General features: G+C 40.4%; 1 protein-coding gene across 3 annotated transcripts in view; it reads right to left on the minus strand.

Annotated features, from left to right (window-relative positions):
* LOC118520033 (S-adenosyl-L-methionine-dependent tRNA 4-demethylwyosine synthase TYW1) overlaps positions 1-20,132 on the minus strand; it is a 200,405-nt gene that overhangs the window by 159,095 nt on the left and 21,178 nt on the right. For all 3 annotated transcript variants that reach the window (XM_078074515.1, XM_078074516.1, XM_078074514.1), the window contains exons 8-9: positions 7,266-7,383; positions 2,162-2,214 (exon numbers count right to left, since the gene is read on the minus strand). In XM_078074515.1, coding sequence (XP_077930641.1) covers positions 2,162-2,214; positions 7,266-7,383 — 171 coding nt within the window. The remainder of the gene's footprint in view (positions 1-2,161; positions 2,215-7,265; positions 7,384-20,132) is intronic.

The raw sequence follows: 20,132 nt of genomic DNA on the forward strand, positions 1-20,132 counted from the left end.
AGAGCAGGGAAAATACTAGTATGGTGTGTGAGTTAGATAAGGAGGTAACTAAAGGCTGAAGATTCAGGATTGGTTGATTTGCATATGAAAGGTATACTCCAGGCAGGCTGTTGTTATCTTTAGGAATTAGCTAGCCCTGGGAGGGACAGTTTTCCCCAGGTCTGTAAGGCCCCCAAAAGCCAGAGCATCAAGAATACAGAAAATAAGAAAATATAGTTAATCTAACTGGCCCTGTGATGAATGGATGCCAAACAGACAAATACAGAATCTGAGGAAATAGAACAAATATATACAATAGAAATTCACAGGCTGATTCTAAAATTTATATGGAAATGCAAAAGACCCAGATGAGTGGAAACTATCTTGGAAATAAAAAAAAAAACAAGACAGAGAACTTACACTGCATAATTTCAGACTGATTACAAAGCCACAGTTATCAAGACAATGTGGTATTGGCATAAGGATAGACAAACAGACCAATGGAACAGAATAAGGAGTCCAGAAATGGGCCTACCCATTGACAGATGACCGATATTTTACAAAGGCCTAAAGTAATTCAATGGTAAAAGGAAATTCTTTTCAACAAATGGTGCTAAAACACCTGACTATCCACATGGGAGCCAGGTAAAGGAATGAATCTTGACCTTTATCTCACACCATTCATAAAAATCAATTCGAGATGAAATCAAAGACCTAAACATAATAGTTAAAACTAAAGCTTCCAGGAAAAAAAAAAAAAACACAGAATATCTTTGTGACTCTGAGGTTGGCAAAGATTTCTTAATATATAAAAAGCATTAAACAAACAAAAAACTAAAAAAAAAACCAAAATGCACTAACCATAAAAAGACAAACTGGCCTTTATTCAAATTTAAGACTTCAAAAGATACCATTAGGGAAATGAAAAGAGGAAGCCACAGATTAGGAGAAAATATTCACAATGCATATTGGGCAAAAGACTCATTTCCACAATATATGAAGGACTCCTACAAATCAACAATATAACGTCAAACAACCTAATTTGGGCAATAGACACTACACAAATAGAACAGCCAATGTGCACATGAAAAGGCGTGCCTCATCATCAGTAGTCATCTGCAAAATGCAAATTAAAACCACAATCATACCACTTCACACTCACTAGAATGGCTAAAATTAAAAAGATTTTCAATACCACAGGATGGCGAGAAAATGTTCCAACTGGAACTTTCAGAAATTGCCAATCCAAGTATAAAATAGTACAGCCACACTAAAAACAGACTGGGAGTTTCTTACAAAGGTAAAATATATACCTACCCTATGACTTAGCAATTCCCACTTTGGGATGTACCCAAAGGAGACTGAAACATACGCTCATAACAAAGTGTCGTATAAGAAGGTTCGTGGGAGTTTTATTCGTTAATAGCCCAAAACTGAAAGCAACCCCACTGCCTTTCAACAGATTAAAAACTGTGGTACGTTCACACTATTGAACAGTACTCAGCAATAAAAATGAATAAAGTGCTGATAGGTACTATAACATGGATGAATCTCAGAAACATTATGTTAAGTTTAAGAATCCACTTGCAAAAAAAATACACATTATGATTCCATTCATATGAAATTCTAGAACAGGCAAAACTAAACTAGTGACAGCAACTAGAACAACTGTTTCCTGGCTGTGAGGGAGGGACTACTGGCTAGAAATGGACACAAGTGAACTCATCAGGGTGAGGAAAATGGCCGATACATATCTTAATTTGGGTGGTGGAGAAGGGTTTTTGTTTTTTTTAATAGTTTCTGATTTCTTTTTTTTTTTTTAAAGATTTTATTTATTTATTTGAGAGAGAAAATGAGAGAGAACATGAGAGGGGGAAGGGTCAGAGGGAGAAGCAGACTCCCTGCTGAGCAGGGAGCCCGATGCGGGACTCGATCCCGGGACTCCAGGATCATGACCTGAGCCAAAGGCAGTCGCTTAACCAACTGAGCCACCCAGGCGCCTGGGTTTGTTTTTTTTTTTTTTTTTTACATCCATCAATATATGAACTCATTTAACAAATTCATTCAAAATCATTACATTAAATGTAAATTATTCTTTAAAATGGTAAAATTCATTGGCTGCATATCAGAGCCACACAAAAGTTGCATAAAACAGAAATGACATTTAAATAAAAATAAATACCTTTGTCCATCTGCAAAGCTTCACTCCAGAGTGGCTCCCAATCAACTGATACCCTGAACAGAAAAACAAGGAACACAAAACTGAATTGATTCAAAGCCTCATATTAAACGGTGATTAAAAAACTATAACAAAATCCTTTTTGGGGGGGCGCCTGGGTGGCTCAGTCGTTAAGCGTCTGCCTTCGCCTCAGGTCATGATCCCAGGGTCCTGGGATCGAGCCCCACATCGGGCTCCCTGCTCGGAAGGAAGCCTGCTTCTTCCTCTCCCACCCCTCTACTTGTGCTCCTGCTCTCACTATCTCTCTTCTCTGTCAAATAAATTTAAAAAATCCTTTTTCTTTCCTTAAATAATGGCAGGCAACAACCCAGTGGCAGAATACACTAAAAGTTTAATTCACCAGGATGATAAAACACGTTAAAATGTATATGCATCTAATAACATAGACTAAAAATACAGAAGGAAACAATACGCTAATCCAAAATCATAGAAAAAAATTTTTAACATCTTTCAGTATCTAACAGATCCCACAGACAAAAACTCAGTAGATGTAAACAGCACAGTAAAGGTAACGAAGAATACATAGTACTACACTCAACAACTACAGAATGCACGTGCTTTTGGAGGACCCAAGGAAACTTTGTGAAAAAAAAAAAACAAATGCTGGGCCATAAAGCAAAAGCAAGTAACAATATACTTCAAACAAACAACTAGGGAACTCTCATCAGTAACCTTTGAAAAAAGATGAAGAATCAGATGAGCAAAAGAAGATTAAAATAAAGAAATACTGCCCCAAGAAGTGAAAAATAAAATTCTAGGAACAGTAACCAAACGTGAATTCTCAGCACCACTCCATAACCTAGCATTTAAAATTCGTGAGCCACAGAAGACATGAAAAGCATGGAAAAGCCATGCCAAAGTAATCACATCCTTTTTTAATAAATTAGAAGAGCAAACAAGTAGAACATTCTGATTTCAGAAAGCATTTAATAAAGTTTTTCACGAGGCTTCAAGTAATAAGCCACAATTATGAGTCTCTTGTACAAAAAGACTCTTGACTTGCAGACAAATGAGGCAAAAGGAGAAATATAGTCTGGATGATGGCATAAGTGGATCTGTGGCTGGTTAAATATCCATATTCACAGGGTGATGATTAATGGAACAATGTCAATTTGGATTACAGGTCTCTAGTGGCAATATTACAGGGCTTTGTCTTTTACTCTCTTCCGTATTTATGTAAACATCTTGCATATAAATAAGCAAAGCACTACTTATCTATTTGAAGGTGGAACTAGTCCAACTGAGTAACTAATCTCAGATGCAGAAAAAGCATTTAAAAGATTCCCAGAGAAAAATTCTAGTTCTTCTTTTGGATTCCTATATAATATGTTGTTCATACCATCATCATAGAAATCACATTCTTATTAAATTAGCTCTTTATATCCTTCTCTTCCAAGATACATAGGGTTTTACAAAATTTTGCACTTAGGTAGGTATGAAGAAAACTGCAAAGTACAGGACGGAGAGACCTGTGGCTGACCACAATGCAAAGATAAGCCAAAAGTATGCAGCTGCTAAAAATCATAGTGTACAGTTCTGTTCTAACCAAGATTAAGTAACAGAGGATTTACTCTCCCACCTGAAATGCCAAAAATGGGACAAAATATATGAACCAACAGTTTCCAAGACATGAAACATCAGGCAACAAGGGACCCTAAGCTCAGGGAGATGGGAAACACACAAGGTGAGCCCTACCATTACCAGAGCTTACTGCCTTGAAAGTTTCTAGGCCATGCAGCAGGGAGAGGCAATCCAAGAACAGCTCAGTATCCTCTCTAAGTTGAGGACATGCAAGCAAGAGTCTGGGGAGCCCACATGGCTAGACTTTGCAGAACTGAGTACCAGAGAGTCAAGAGCTACGCAGAGATTAAACTCAAGAACCTGCAGAGGATTCCCAGAAATATCTAGCTGAGTACTGCTTAGTGCACATGTGAGAGAAAAACTCACCAAGATTGAGAAAGAACCATCTGAAAGGCCTAGAGGTATGCCTGGTGCTCAGCTGGCTGGGAACTGTGCCTGTTCGTACCAGTCAGAAGCTTAAGATTCACAAGGCATTGAACAGAATACACAGAAGTGTTTTGCCCCAATAACCAGAAGTAATTAGCCATATAGTGAGTAAGCTCTGGTCTCACTTAACAAGTCATAAAAGCCAGATTAAAAGGCTCAAACTGTTTCCAAGTAACTGCTCTTCATCCTAGAACAAAGTTTAAGAATGTTTATAGGAATACAAAAATATCTAGCACCCAATAAGGTAAAATTAGATCTGGCATCCAATCAAAGATTACCAAGCATGCAACATGACCAATGAGGAAATAATCTAGCAACCAAACTGATCCAGAAATGACACAGATGTTGGAAGTACATTAAAACAGTTGTAACTGTAATTCATAGGCTCAAAAAGTTAAGTAGAGACATGGAGACTATAAAAAGACCCAAACTCAACTTCTACAGATGAAAACTATAAACACCCGGATAGAATTAATGGAAGATTAGACATTAGAGAAAAAAAAAAATTACTAAATCATACCTGAAGACACAGCAACAGAAGCTAAGCAAAAACGAAAGGTAGAACAGAAAAAAGAATTTTAAATAATGAAAAGAACATCAGTGAACTGTAGGTCAGATTCATGTAACTGAAGTCCCCAAGGAAGAAAAGCAGTGACAGAAAAATATTTGAAGAAATAATGGCCAAAATTTGTCCAAATTTGATTAAAACTATAAACCCACAGAACCAGGAAGCTCAACAAGTCCCAAGTAAAAGCAACATGAAGAAAACTACATTGAAACACATTATAACTAAATTGCTCAAAATCAGTAATTAAGAGAAGATCTTAAAGGTAGCCAGGGGGTAAAAACATTACATTCAAATGAACAAATGAAAGATGAGAACACAAGCCTCATCAGAGGCAATGGGAGCAAGTAGACAGTGGAACACCTAGAAAAGAAAAAGAAAAAACGGTATCAATCGACAATTCCACATCCATCAAATAATATCCTTCAAAAATGAAGGCAAATTAAAGCCTCTTTCAGATACACAAAAGCTGAAATAATTCATCACCAAAAAACCCACGCTACACGAAATGCCAAACGAAGCCCTTCGGGCAGAATGAAAGGGCTGCCAGAGAGAACACAGATCTACGCAAAGGAATGAAAAGCAGCGAAGTGGTACCTACCTGAGTCAATATGTAAGATTGTTACTAATTAGTGAAATCTTTGATAATTGGCTATTCAAGCCAAAATAATAACCGCATAGTGTAGGTTTATAACACTTGGAAAAGTAAAAGGCGTAACAATTGCTTAGAGGGAGGCAAGGGGAAAACCGGCGCACTGCTACTGAAGCTGCTTCTCAGTTTATCACCTGAAAGACATACTGTGATATGATACAGAGATATAGTGTAAAACCGCCAACAACCACTGAAGAACAAGACAGTGCTGTAAGTCATAAGCCAACAAGGATGTAACACTGAATCATAAAAAAAATAATCTAAAGAAGGCAGAAAACAGGAACAAAGGAAATCAAAGAACACATGAGACAAGTAGAAAACAAATAGCTAGATGAAAGATCTAAACCTATCATAAAATCACTCTAAATAATAAATAGTCTGAATATCCTTATTAAGAAAAAGATTACATATATATTATCTATTATACACACACACAAATATATACACATAACCTGAATATCACTGTCTGTCCCCTCTAATAGGCTGGTTCCTTGAAGGAGATACTGTATCTTGTGTTTCTCTGCATTGCCAGACTTATCACATAAAAGGTCCTCAATAAATACAGAAAGACGGGAGTGAGGGAAGGAAGTCAGTCTACTGACTCCCAACTGACCACTCTTTCTTCTACAGGAAATCAATACTATTATTTGATCTCAGCTTATAGCCTCCTTAGTAAGTGATGACCACAGAACCCCAGATATACTTCTACATAAAACATTTCTAATTGATCCAGCCTCATATCAACATGAGCTTTTTTTCTGCATTTAGTAATTTCCCCTTAATAAACAACGACTCGTAAAGAAGCCCGCGATGCCATTTCCCATCTGCATACCTGAGCCACACTGATGCTAACATCCCAATAAACCAAGCAGACGGGAAATGCGCTGGCCAAGCAGCCAACACACACGTGATCCACGGGAACAAGAGGGGGCCCCCTGGACAGCGACACAGTGACAAAGAGACACAGCTGCTGGGCTAACCCCAGAAGGACCTCCTAAACCTTCTTTCCTCTCGGCAGTCCCTATCTTAGGCTTCCTCATTTAGGTATAAATTAGAAGGCTTAAGAGGGTAGTTAGAGCCCCCATTTTTAATTGCACCTCGTTAACAGCCTTTTTGATTTCGACTTGGTTAGATTTTAGTTCTTTTATTTCTCCTGAGCGCTGTGAAGTGTGCAAGACTGTTGAATCACAGATCTGTACCTCTGAAGCAAATAATACATTATATGTTAAAATAAAAAAAAGAAGAAGAAGAAGATAGCAGGAGGGGAAGAATGAAGGGGAACAATCGGAGGGGGAGATGAACCATGAGAGACTATGGGCTCTGAAAAACAAACTGAGGGTTCTAGAGGGGAGGGGGGTGGGGGGATGGGTTAGCCTGGTGATGGGTACTAAAGAGGGCACGTTCTGCATGGAGCACTGGGTGTTATATGCAAACAATGAATCATGGAACAGTACATCAAAAACTAATGACATTGACTCTGAAAAACAAACTGAGGGTTCTAGAGGGGAGGGGGGTAGGAGGATGGGTTAGCCTGGTGATGGGTATTGAGGAGGGCACATTCTGCATGGAGCACTGGGTGTTATGCACAAACAATGAATCATGGAACACTATATCTAAAACTAATGATGTAATGTATGGGGATTAACATAACAATAAAAAAAAAACAAAAAAAAAGAAAATGTTTTTCACACACACACACAAAAAAACTAATGACATAATGTATGGTGATTAACATAACATAATAAAAATTTTTTAAAAATAAACAAAAAAATAAAAAAATAAAAAGAGGGTAGTACTGTGACCGCACTTCCTGAGGACAGCACCTTGTTTGGTGAGGGCTTCTCGGAGAGCAGGGGTTATCATAGCTCTTCTTTCACCGGCTTCATTCTTCACGGTGTTCCTGACCAGACTACTTTTCTCCTCCTGTTGCTCCTTTTCTCTCTGTATGACAATTAAAAGAACAAAAGTCAGACCTGGCAATGTGCACTGAGAGTAACAGCACACCACTCACGAACACAGAGCATGGATGACAGGGCTCATCGTGAACCCTGGCCCACAACCCAGGCTCCTCCAAAGTGATTATGTTCCCAGTCAGACAATGATCGAAGAACTGCCAGTCTCATTTTTCTTTTTTCTTTCCAAAAAAGTAACTACATACTCAAACACATACACCCACAAAATGTAAATCAACCATCCACTTATCTGGATGTCAATTATTTTTAGCAATCCGAGTACAGACAGCTGCTGAAATTCATCAAGTTATTTCTCTGAATTTCAATTTCCTCACCTGAAAAAGGAAGAAAGTAGCATCTGGGGAGCAGGGATGTGTTAAGATTAAAAGAAATAAATCACCAGGCACTATGTCTGATATATAACAGAGTTCAATAAAATGTAAGACTGCTGGTTATTATATCTGCAAACCCCCAAAACAAGTCAAAATAGTGCTCTGAGCTGCTCAGCCATTTGCTTGGAGACCAAATTACTCCTCCACCTGCCGCCCTGACGGCTCCTTCTAGAAGATCCTGTGGGGAAAATGTGTCTTCAGTGAAAAAAAGAAATCTGAAGGATAATATAAGACTGATTGTGTTTCCTTTTGACTCTGGCCCCTAGAAAATTCAGCAGCACACTGATGACTGTGTAAAGCCTCACATCATGCTTGTCTTGGATTCCCTGTAAGTGACTTCATACTGCATGATGACCTTCACCCTTTACACTCATTTCTTCCTCTCTTTTTAAATCTTACCACATATATATTTTTTTAAGTTATCTCAATGTCTTTTTGCAAGGTGGTAGAATGCTAATCAATTAATTCCAAGGCAACACACAATGTCTGTGTTACACTTTAGAGGAACCACTCACCAGATCTGACTAAGAGCTGCAGAAATTCAACATAATTCACCTTGGCAGCAGCCCCACCACCAAGCCCATTTTCAGTGCCCAGTCCCTAGTGAATCAGTAAGCAAACTTACAGTAATATCCTTTCTACCTAAAAGTGAAAACATCTCACAGATCACAGGATGACTGAAATCTGCAGCCAACTAATACAGAAGGGAGGATGGTCTGTGTGTGAAGCGGGACAGCAGGTGACAGGGATTCACTGTATCATTTGGTCTACTTTTGTGAACATTCAAAGTTCTCTATACAAAAAATATAAAACAGATTATAAATTTTTTAGAAAGAAACAGAAAGATAAGCCAAAGAAACTTGGAGGTAAATTCTCTACCTTCTCTGTTTCTTCAACGACTTGCTCCAAAATTGGAAGTCAGTGAAAAAGTACTTTAGAGACTCAAAGGTATCAAATGAGAAACAATAAACCCACAGTTAGTTGTATCTGTCCTAAAGTCAGCATTCCTAATTACTAAATATAATCCAAATGCAAAGCTAATGAACAATTTTGCTTCTGTTAATACAGTTCTCAACTACACATTTTCAGATAGAGGTGAAAAAATTTATAAACAAACATCAATGATGTGTTCTCATCCATTATAAAAGTAATCAGTTTAATGCTGGGTATTTTATTTAAAAAATTTAAAAGTTTCAGTTACTCTTTTAAAATATTTAAAAACAGGGGCACCTGGGTGGCTCACTCATTAGGCGTCTGCCTTCAGCTCAGGTCATGATCCCAGGGTCCTGGGATCAAGCCCCACATCGGGCTCCCTGCTCGGCCGGAAACCTGCTTCTCCCTCTCCCACTCCCCCTGCTTGTGTTCCCTTTCTCACTGTGTCTCTGTCAAATAAATAAATAAAACCTTTAAAAATAATAATAATAAAATAAAATATTTAAAGATAGGGGCACCTGGATGGCTCATTCGGTTCAGCGTCTGACTCCTGATTTCGGCTCAGGTCATGATCTCAGGGTTGCAGGATCAAGTCCCGCACTGGGCTCAGCACTGATGGAGGAGCCTGCTTGGGATTCTCTCTCCCTCTCCTTCTGCCCCTCCCCGCTCTGCTCTCGTGCTCTCCCTTGCTCTCTCTCTAAAAATAAAAATAAAAATATAATCTTTAAAAATAAAAGAATCCTTTGGCTTTTTTTAAGTCTATTTCAAATCTAAAAGCAAAGATGTGAGCTTAAATAGGAAGTCTGTGGTGGAGCAAGATGAATTGACCTTGACCTCGACAGCGTTAAAATGTCTCTGGGGTGGGTCGCCTGGGTGGCTCAGTCATTAAGCGTCTGCCTTCGGCTCAGGTCATGATCCCAGGGTCCTGGGATCGAGCCCCGCATCGGGCTCCCTGCTCCGTGGGAAGCCTGCTTCTCCCTCTACCAGTCCCTCTGCTGTGTTCCCTCTCTCGCTATGTCTCTCTCTGTCAAATAAATAAATAAAATCTTTAAAAAAATAAAATAAATGTTTCTGGGGTAATTCCACAACAAGTTCCTAGAACTCCCTACTATTCATGCAAGAATGGCCAGGAGGGGGGCGCCTGGGTGGCTCAGTTGGTTAAGCAACTGCCTTCGGCTCAGGTCATGATTCTGGAGTCCCGGGATCGAGTCCCACATCAGGCCCCCTGCTCAGCGGGGGGTCTGCTTCTCCCTCTGACCCTTCCCCTCTCATGCTGTCTGTCTCCCATTCTCTCTCTCAGATAAATAAATAAAATCTTTAAAAAAAAAAAAAAAAAAAGAATGGCCAGGAGGTAGCAATATCTGTTCTCAAAAACCTCTGTCACCACAAAACATCACCAGCTTATCTGCTTACCCCAAAGGCCACATAAATCCAAAATTGGACTCAGAGCTCCAGAGACACCCTCTTGTGGTTAAAAAACAAACTCTGAGCCCTATGAAATGAATACTCCTAAAAAGGATGGTCATGGATCATCCATGTCCCATTACTAGAGAAGTTATCTGTGATAAAATAGGAGTGTAGCTACTCCATTTCAACCATGTAGATACAAAATTTATATGGGAAAGCGATCAGAGGCCATGATGAAAGGTCTTGAGCATTCAGGACAAACATGTATCCTTCTTCGTCTCTATGGCAGTTTAGTCCCCCACTTTCCATATGCAGCAGTTACTTTATTTCTGAAAAGAAAGGCAATGGTTCATAACACTCCCCAAGGAAGTGCAAAGCACCATTCAAACTCTAATTCTAATCTCCTGGGTGCACACATTGTTCACAGTTTGCCCAGAATACAATAATATAACAAACATACATGTATAGCTGTTACACAACCTAACCAAAATACGTGAAAATTCCACAACTGGTCAACCTCGATTCCTCCCTCCCCCGTACGCCCCATTAGACAATGAGTGACCAAGTTCTAAAGCTTTAATTCCCACAGATTGGCTCACTCCATCCACAATGCCCTGGTTTCTCTGAAGGACAGGACAACTGCAAAAGCTAGCCCAACTATCTCCTGGTCTCCAACCTGTAATTCCATCGCTTCCCAACTCCCAAACCCATCACACCTGCCCTGAAAGAAAATGCACGTCCTCTCCAAGCTGCTGCTTCCCGACATGCAAAAAGGAAAGCTGATTATAAGCTAACTTCCTAGGCATTTAGGAGAATGACTATAAATAAGTGAAAAGTCCTTTAAAAATAGACGATATTAATCTCACATAATCATGGGAGCAAAAGTGGTGCTAATTTTCTTTTAAACAATATCACCTAATTCATTTTCATACCATCATCCCAGAAACCACAGTACCATCCCAATTATCACCTAGGAAATAAACAAGGCCAAAAAGAAGTCATCCGTTAAAGATTTGAAGGTAAAATTCCACCTAGCCAGGTGCCAAACAGGTGTTTTGCCACAAACAAGCTTTTCATTACCAAAGCATACAGACATTTCTTCTGGGAAAAAGAATCCTTCTGATTGTTTAAATCTGTTTATTTTGTTGATCCTTAGTTTATCACCCAGTGGTTCCCTTCCTTATCAAGTCATGCAGAAAACAGTCGCCAGGTTCTCTAGAGAGGTTATTTTTCTATACCTTGCTCGCCTAAGCCCAGAGCCTTGCTGGCACATGGTGGGCATTCAGTAAATGCTTGGCCGAATGAATAAATGCCTCAAAACTTCCAGACAGCTATTCCTAGCTCTAGAAAAGCAGATTTCACTTCTCTCGGTAACTGATTCTACATCTGGCAACTTTCAATATTAAAAACTCTCCTTCAGGTACTGAAACTAAATCTCCTTCTGCTGTAATTTAACCCCCTTTCTGCAGGCTCCTATTTCTCTAAGAAAGGAACCCACCTATATACCACTTGTCACAGCTCCGTTTTTAAATGACAAGGTTTCAATGGGACTCAGAGTTTTTCTGTTCACTAGGTTTTAAGGATGCTTTCTGGACTTTCTGAAAAGCACTTTGACCAGATGTGTCAAATGGTTTTCCTCTGACCCAGTGATTCTATTTTGGATAACCTGACTTAAGAAAATAATTCCAGGGACGCTTGGGTGGCTCAGTCGATTAAGCGCCTGCCTTCGGCTCTGGGCATGATCCCAGGGTCTGAGATTGAGTCCTGCATCCGGCTCCTTGCTCAGCAGGGAGCTTGCTTCTCCCTCTCCCTCTGCTGCTCCCCCTGCTTGTGCTATCTTTCTCTCCCTGACAAAATAAATAAAATCTTTAAAAAAAAAAAAAAAAGAATTCCAGAACTCACTGTAATAGCGCTCCTGGCTACACAGGCCAGGGGTAAGACAGGCTGGTTTAAAGGCAGTGTCTTGGGGTTGAAGGGATGTGTCACCTGTTTCTGGGTGAATTAAATACCTAAAGCCTTAAAAATAATAATGAAAGAACAGCTTCATGTTATTCCACTGCAGTACTATGCAACTTTATAATCAGAACTGGACACACTGAGATCCCTTCGTAAACTGAAATGCTTCTCTGGTGAGTAATTACCAAGCATTCACCATTTATTTCCAAAACTAATGATACTGATATCACTGTCTGCTAAACTGGAACATGCTGTGGGGAGTATTTAACAACATTTATTTACTGCAGAAAAAAAAAAAAGGAACATTCTGCTCTACATTTATAAATCACAACCATGAGAAAAACAAAAAATAAACAACCTAAGAACTGTCAGGCTCCAGCTGACTCCTTGTGGCCTACCCAAACTCTTCAGATTCTCTTCTAAAAACCATTTCTCCCCTGGAGGGTGAAACAAAGAGATGAGTCTAGGCTTGACCCCACCACCTACCAGCCTGCCAGACATCTGACTTTGGACAAATTGCTTTACTTCTCTAAACCTGCTTCCTACCCTGTAAAATGGTAAAACGGAGACAATAATAGTATGGATATCAGGGTCAATGTGAGGACTGAATGAGATAATCCAATGTGTACTTTGTTTCTCCTAATATCCGGTATCTGTACTGGAATTACCCTCTTTCCCCACACCCCTAACCCATCCGTCCTATTCGATCAAATCACATTGCTTCCCAATGCCTGTAGGTTAAAGGTCACACCCCCATGACAGAGAATGAAAAGGCCTCCAGTATCTTGCCCCTGCCTTCCTTCTCTACTTCACTCCACACCTCCCCACCCCCACTTGAAACTCCAGACATACCAAACTGTTTAAGAGTTCCCCAAACATGCCATGTTCCCGGACACGCCACCCCTCTGCTTCTGCATCTGTCTTCTTAACCTTCCAACATTTCACGTGTTGGCTCTCCTGTTCGAATTCTCTTCAGCCCTAGAATTACTATCTTGGATCTTGCTACAGAAGAAGGGAGACAGAACACCATGGTGGTATACCAGTCGGACCAAACTCATCCTGTTTGAAGACATCTTCTTATACGATAATAGTTCATAGTTACCAAGTACACACTACATGGCAGGCAACAAAATAATGTGCGTACGTGAATGAACTTCATCTTCACAACAACTTTATAAGCAGTTTTTATTATCTCTCACTTTAGAGATGACAAAACAAAAGGACAGAGATAAAACAACTTGCCAACAGACGCACAGACTGAGACAGTATGACTCCATGAAAATCGGGGAGCATTACTCAAAAGGAGGTCATACGACAGGAGTACTCTGGCCCAACACTCTCAAGTACTAGCGCCTCCTCTGCTGTAACAACTCACGCAACTTAGTGCAGCGCCTGACAAGAATCAGGCAGAACTAGTACTTCGGGAGTATGTACGAACGGACGCCAAAGAAAATGCAAAAAAAAATACACGAAAAAGAAAAGCCAGGCAGTAGTACCATCCATCGCTGAGTTTAGTATGTTACGTCCAATATAAAGTGAAAATACAAGACATACGTGGAAACAGTGCCATAAGCTAAAATAAAGAAAAAAAACTGGTGGCTTATTTTCATGTCATACTGAATTGGAAAAATATTTATTTTTGCCCCAAATCTAATGATTTCATAAGAAACTTCTCATGAGAAATCTAAAATATCATAAATCAACTGCTTAAAGTTCGTAAAATCCAAAATCATTTCAAAAAATAATTTACAGAGCTGTCCAAAATTTTCGTTTGTTCTCTCCGGTGCCCTCTAATGGACAGAAGATGAAACGCAAAGAAAAAACGAACCCACAAATTATTCCAACCATACACTTGGAATTTGCTGAAATTAGATCTTAAGTGTTCTCAATACATACACACACACACACACACACACACACACACGAGGTAACTATGTGAGGTGATGGATTTGTTAACTTGACTGTGATCATCATTTCACAATGTATACATATCATCACATAACATACCTTAAAAAAAAAATCAGTGTACAACGTAAACATATACAATTTTTATTTATCAATCATACCTCAATAAAGCTGGAGAAAAAATTATTCCAAACTCTTCACTCACTACAAATAAAGTTTAAATATCTCCTCGTAACCTTATGGAAAAATCCAGAAATCTATCTAAATCAGGTATCTACCCGTGCACTGAAATCTATCCTGTTTTAAGCCAGTTTCGCCACTGAAAAATTACTCAGATTCTTCATTAAGAGTCATAAAATTATACATTTGCTTCGACCCAGTGTACCAATGTGGGGAAAATATAACCTAAGATAATATTAATACATTCTTTAAAGTAAAAAAGGTCTCAGACCAGTGCTAATTATAACAGCAGAAAACCTGAAACAGACCGGCCGGCCAGCTGTAGGAAAATGTATAAAGTTTAAAATGTCTGAGCAAACTTACTTCCCATTTTGACATGTGTCAGGTTGAGATTATGAGGCATCGTCAGGTATGTGTTCTCATCTGACTCACACCTGTGAGGAAGGCAGAGGGCGCGGCCCCTGCTCCTCAGACAAGGGGATTAAGGCTGGGGAGGGTTAAACTGTGCCCTCAGATCACTGAGTTACACACTGGCTGGGCCAAACCCTGAACCCACATTCCACACACTTGTCATTCTTAACAGCTCCTCTGCCAGGGCTTCTGAAATACAAAGCTACTAAAAATGACAGAAACAACCGCAACACATGCACGTATTTAAAAATAAGTAACAAAAATGCTGCAACAACAGGAAAGATGGACAGCAATTTTAAATCGAGAAAATAATTTTAAATATTATAGCTTAGAGTTCTACACTCAACCAAGAATTTTTTTGGTTATGAGCTTTACAAAAGAAGCCAAATGACCCAATATAAAAATGAATACAGGACAGCATGTAGTAAAAAATTTGGCCTTGCCTGAAGGGAAGTCTGGCCTTTGCCCCCAGTTCCTGGAAAGTAACGTCTAAACTCTTGGAATTTCTTGAGTGAAAGCAGTGTCTGTTATTCATGGTGGGCCCCTCAGGCCGCACTAGACTGGAAGGGGTGGGGTGCAGGAGACAGAGTTCAATCACATGGGCAGTCCATCAGTCATGGCTACATATTGAAGCCCCAATATAAACTGGACAATGAAGCTCAGAGAAGCCTCCCGGGTTGGCAATACCCACGTTTACCAGCACATATCAATGCTGAGAGGGCAACACATCCTGAGGAGAATGAATGAATGCCTCCTAGACTCTGTTCTACGCGTCTCTTCCTTTGGCCAATTTTCTGCACCCCTTCCCAGCAACAAACCACAACCATGAGGATAACAGCTTTCAGGAAGTTCTGTGAGTCTTTCCAGCAAATTATCAAACATGAGGGTGGTTTTCAGGAGCCCCCTCCCCCAAAACTTGCAATTGGTGTCAGAATCGAAAGTAGTCATGGGGACTATGCCCTCAGACCTTGTAGTTTATCTAATACCAGGTGGACAGAAAGAGATGGTTCACAGGAAAAGAAAACATGTTCAATCTGACTCAAAATGAAAGAAATACAAATTAAAATCAGATTATTTTTCACCTGTCAGGCTGGCAAGACTTAAGAGACTGATAACACCAGAGCGTTGGCAAAGATATAGAGAAATCTCATCTCTCTCCTATAATAAATAAAAATGACTTCAATTTTTTATAGGGCAATTTGGAAATATCTATCAAAACTACAAAATCCCCTTTGATCCAGAAATTTCAATTTTATGAACTTATTCTTGAGATAAATTTATACCAGCTGCAAAAAATATAAGAGCAAGAGTATTCAAACACCTAAACGTTAATCAACAGGAGCCAACTACATTATGGGACACAGTCCCAGACCACTACACAAACATTAAAATGAAGTGGGGAGAGCTCTCTGACAGCACTGGAAAGCTGTCATGTTAGAGAAAGAAAAACAGTCTGTGGACCTGGGAGTACAAAAAGATCCCATCTGTGTAGCCAGAGACACAAAGTCAGACCAAAATGCAGGTGTGTTTGTAAAGGCAGTAAAACACTTGGAAGAATATTGCCCAACTGTAAACTGTGGCTTCCTATGAAAAGGAGATTTAGGAAGAATAGGGACAGGGAGCCGTATTCTTTGGATTTTTTAAACACATGTAAACAGGGTATTAAATGCAACTCCAGAGGGAGGGGCAGACCAAGTTACATATTTTCAAAGGGACTATCTGAGAACCAGCCAACTTTGGATGGAGTAACTGGGTGATGGGCACTTGATGTAACGAGCACTGGGTGTTATATGTGACTGATAATCACTAAGTTCTACCCCTGAAACTAATAATACACTATATGTTAACTAAACAGAATTTAAATTAAAAAAAAATTTTTTAGGGGCGCCTGGGTGGCTCAGTCGTTGGGTGTCTGCCTTCGGCTCAGGTCATGATCCCAGGATCCTGGGATCGAGCCCCACATCAGGGCTTCCTGCTCAGCGGGAAGCCTGCTTCTCCCTCTCCCACTCCCCCTGCTTGTGTTCCCTCTCTCACTGTCTCTCTCTGTCAAATAAATAAATAAAATCTTAAAAAAAAAAAAAAAAATTTTTTTTTTAAATGCCTCCCTCACATCAAGGATGTGAAAGGGTAGAGCACATGGAGGTAAGGACAGAGGATTTTTGAAAACTTCTTTGGAGAATGTTGGTAAGATATTTTGAGATCCACCCCCCTGCCTCAAATGGAGAGAGGCTGGGGGGTGGGTGCCTACCTCTCACCTCCAGTCCCAGGAGAGAGGCTCCAACGGGGCCCCTCAAAGAAGCTGCTGTGTATCCCCTGCACTCAGAAGGCATCACTCATCAGTGCAGGACTCCTGCCCAGGAAATCCAGACACCAAAGGACTGACTAGTCTCAGCAAGCGAGCACTGCCGCTGGGTAGGAATCAGCCTGTCCTCCCAGAATAAAGAACTCAGGAGTGTTCCCGTGGGAGCGGAGAGGGGTGCAGGTGGGGGGAGGTCTTAGATGCAGACCAACTGGGAACTAGAGAGAACAGATGGCAGAACTCAAAGAGACGAAGGCAGAGCCACAGGGCTCAGAGGAAGGAGTAAGCCACCATCAGAGTACACCCGGTCAGTGCAAGGAACCAGGTCAGGAGACGCCATGGACAATGTCTCCAAAGAAGCAATGACAGGGCTGCCTGGAAGAAGAGTCCACTTTAAACCCAACGAGGGGAGAGAGCACCGAGGCATGTTCTGCCAGCGCCACGTAAGAACTTTCTACGTCTCTCTCTCCTGCCTCTCCATCCATTCCCCAGGCCCTAAGCAGATCCAAAACAGCAGCTGGCAAACAGACCAGAAAGTAGACAAGAGGGGAGGAATTTCACCTTTGAATTAAATTAGAAACTCTGACTGAGTTTCTTTAGTATGACTTAGTACTTATCACATAGGATTGGGCATTCTACCACCAAATTAGGACTTTGTGTCTTAAAGTGCCTGTAACCAAAAATGACCAGAAAAGTCATGGAGTCTGCCAGTTCTCCCCTTCTGTGCAGCTGAAAGGGACAGTAAAACTCAAAATAGGGCAGCCTTGGGGCGCCTGGGTGGCTCAGTCGTTAAGCGTCTGCCTTCGGCTCAGGTCATGATCCCAGGGTCCTGGGATCGAGCCCCGCATCGGGCTCCCTGCTCAGCGGGAAGCCTGCTTCTCCCCCTCCCACTCCCCCTGCTTGTGTTCCCTCTCTCGCTGTGTCTCTCTCTGTCAAATAAATAAATAAAATTTAAAAAAAAAAAAAAATAGGGCAGCCTTTATGATAACTTCCCAAAAGTTAAGCTATACCAGTTTATACTTTTAAAAGACTTTTCTGGGAGAAAAAAAAAAAGACTTTTCTATAAGTCGTTTTTTTTTTTTTCTTAAGAGAGGGAGAGAAGAGAGGGGAGAGGGAGAGATAAAATCTTAAGCAGGCTCCACGCTGGGCTCGAGGCTCAATCTCACAACCCTGAGATCATGACCTAAGCCAAAATCAAGAGGCAGATACTTAACCTCCTGAGCCACCCAGGCACCCGTTTCTGTAAGGCTTTTAAATGAGGTTGCAAAGACTACCTGAGAATATGATAAAGATTTTTTAGGGGCGCCTGGGTGGCTCAGTCAGTTAAGTGTCTACCTTCAGCTCAGGTCATGATCCCAGGGTCCTGGGATTGAGTCTCCCTGCTCAGTGGGGTGTCTGCTTCTCCCTCTCACTCTGACCCTCCCCCACTCGAGCTCAAATCTTTAAAAAAAATTTTTTTTATAATAGAGATTTAGGTGCATATGAAAGAAAATTAAAATAAACATTCCAAAGACTAATGATTTTTCTGGGGAGACAGAATTATTGGTAGATTTTTGCCCTTTCTCTATTTCCTAAATATATTATTATAGGAAAGTTAATTTGTAGTGAAAAAAGTTTAGGCAAAATTAAACGTTAAATTTGTTTCCTTCAATTACCATTTGTTATAGTATGGGACCACCCTGCATAAAATCATAAAACCACCCTCCTCATGTTCTATGGATGAAATAAGCTCTTAAGACCTTATATAATTCAAAACTGGTCCTATCAGAAAATGGGAGATATTCTCATATGGCAATATCATAAATAGTTTATAATTCAGTCGATACTAGGTTTTTCTTGTTTTGTTTTGGGAGCATGGGGAGAAAGCAGTTCCTCCCATATTTTCTATTTCAAATCCTCAGAAAAGCTGAAAGGTACAATGAAGACTCACAGTCTCTCTACCTAGATGCACCACTTTTGCTTGATTATTACCTATCTATCAATCCGTGTACGCACGCACACCCACACACACACACCTATAAAATACACGTGTGTGTGTGTAGAAGGAACCACTTGCATGTGGTAGACACAGTGACACTTCACCCTTAAACTGCAGAATGCATCTCCTAAAAAGGCAAGACAGAACTGTAGAACTACAATACCATTATTATAACAAAGGAAATTAACGAAGATCCAATATTATCTACTAAAAAATCCATTTCAAATACCCTCAAGTGTCCAGACAACGGCCTTTTCTCTTCAAGATCAAAAATTATACAATGCATTTGATTATGTTTCATTAGTCTTTTTAAACCTTAGAACTGTCCCCCTCCATGTCTTGTTATTGTTTATGATGCTGACTCTTTTTATTTATTTTTGGGGGCACCTGGGTGGCTCAGTCTGTTAAGCACCTGCCTTCGGCTCAGGTCATGATCTCAGGGTCCTGGGATCAAGCCCTGCGTCAGGCTCCCTGCTCAGCAGGGAGCCTGCTTCTCCCTCTCCCTCTGCCACTCCCCCTGCTTGTTCTCCTTCTGTCAAATAAATAAATAAAATCTCTTAAAATATACATTTATTTATTTCCATTAATTTTTTTTTTGTTTTAATTTTAAGTAGGCTCCACACCCAACATGGGGCTTCAAGAGTCGCATGCTCTACAAACTGAGCCAGCCGGCTGCCCCAGACGTTGACTCTTTTTATTTTTTTTTTTTTTTAAGATTTTTATTTATTTGAGAGAGAGAGAATGAGAGAGAGAGAGCATATGAGAGGGGGGAGGGTCAGAGGGAGAAGCAGACTCCCTGCCGAGCAGGGAGCCTGATGCGGGACTCAATCCAGGGACTCCAGGATCATGACCTGAGCCGAAGGCAGTCGCTTAACCAACTGAGCCACGGAGGCACCCCCCAGACATTGACTTTTTTTAGAGTCTAGCCAGTTGTCTCCAAGACTGTCCCACATTCTGGATTTGTCTGATTGTTTCCCCATGATTAGATTCAGGCTAAACATTTTTGACACAGAACTATATAGATGATGTTGTATACATCTTACTATACCCATCATATCAGGAGGGACACAAGGCCGTTTTAATACATATGATGAAGCTGAATTCAGCTCAAAATATCATCCCAGATGATATTGTAAATAGCAAAACATCTAAAAGGGTATTTTCCCCCCACTGATTTATTTATTTTTGGCACATCTACGTGGGTTAGTTTCTGGGATGATATTTTGAGACTATGTGACTATGTGTTCCCCAAAGGCATTTCACCCAATCCTTGCTTA

This window comes from Halichoerus grypus, chromosome 6 (genome assembly GCF_964656455.1).
Source record: "Halichoerus grypus chromosome 6, mHalGry1.hap1.1, whole genome shotgun sequence".
Classification (NCBI taxonomy): Eukaryota; Metazoa; Chordata; class Mammalia; order Carnivora; family Phocidae; genus Halichoerus; species Halichoerus grypus.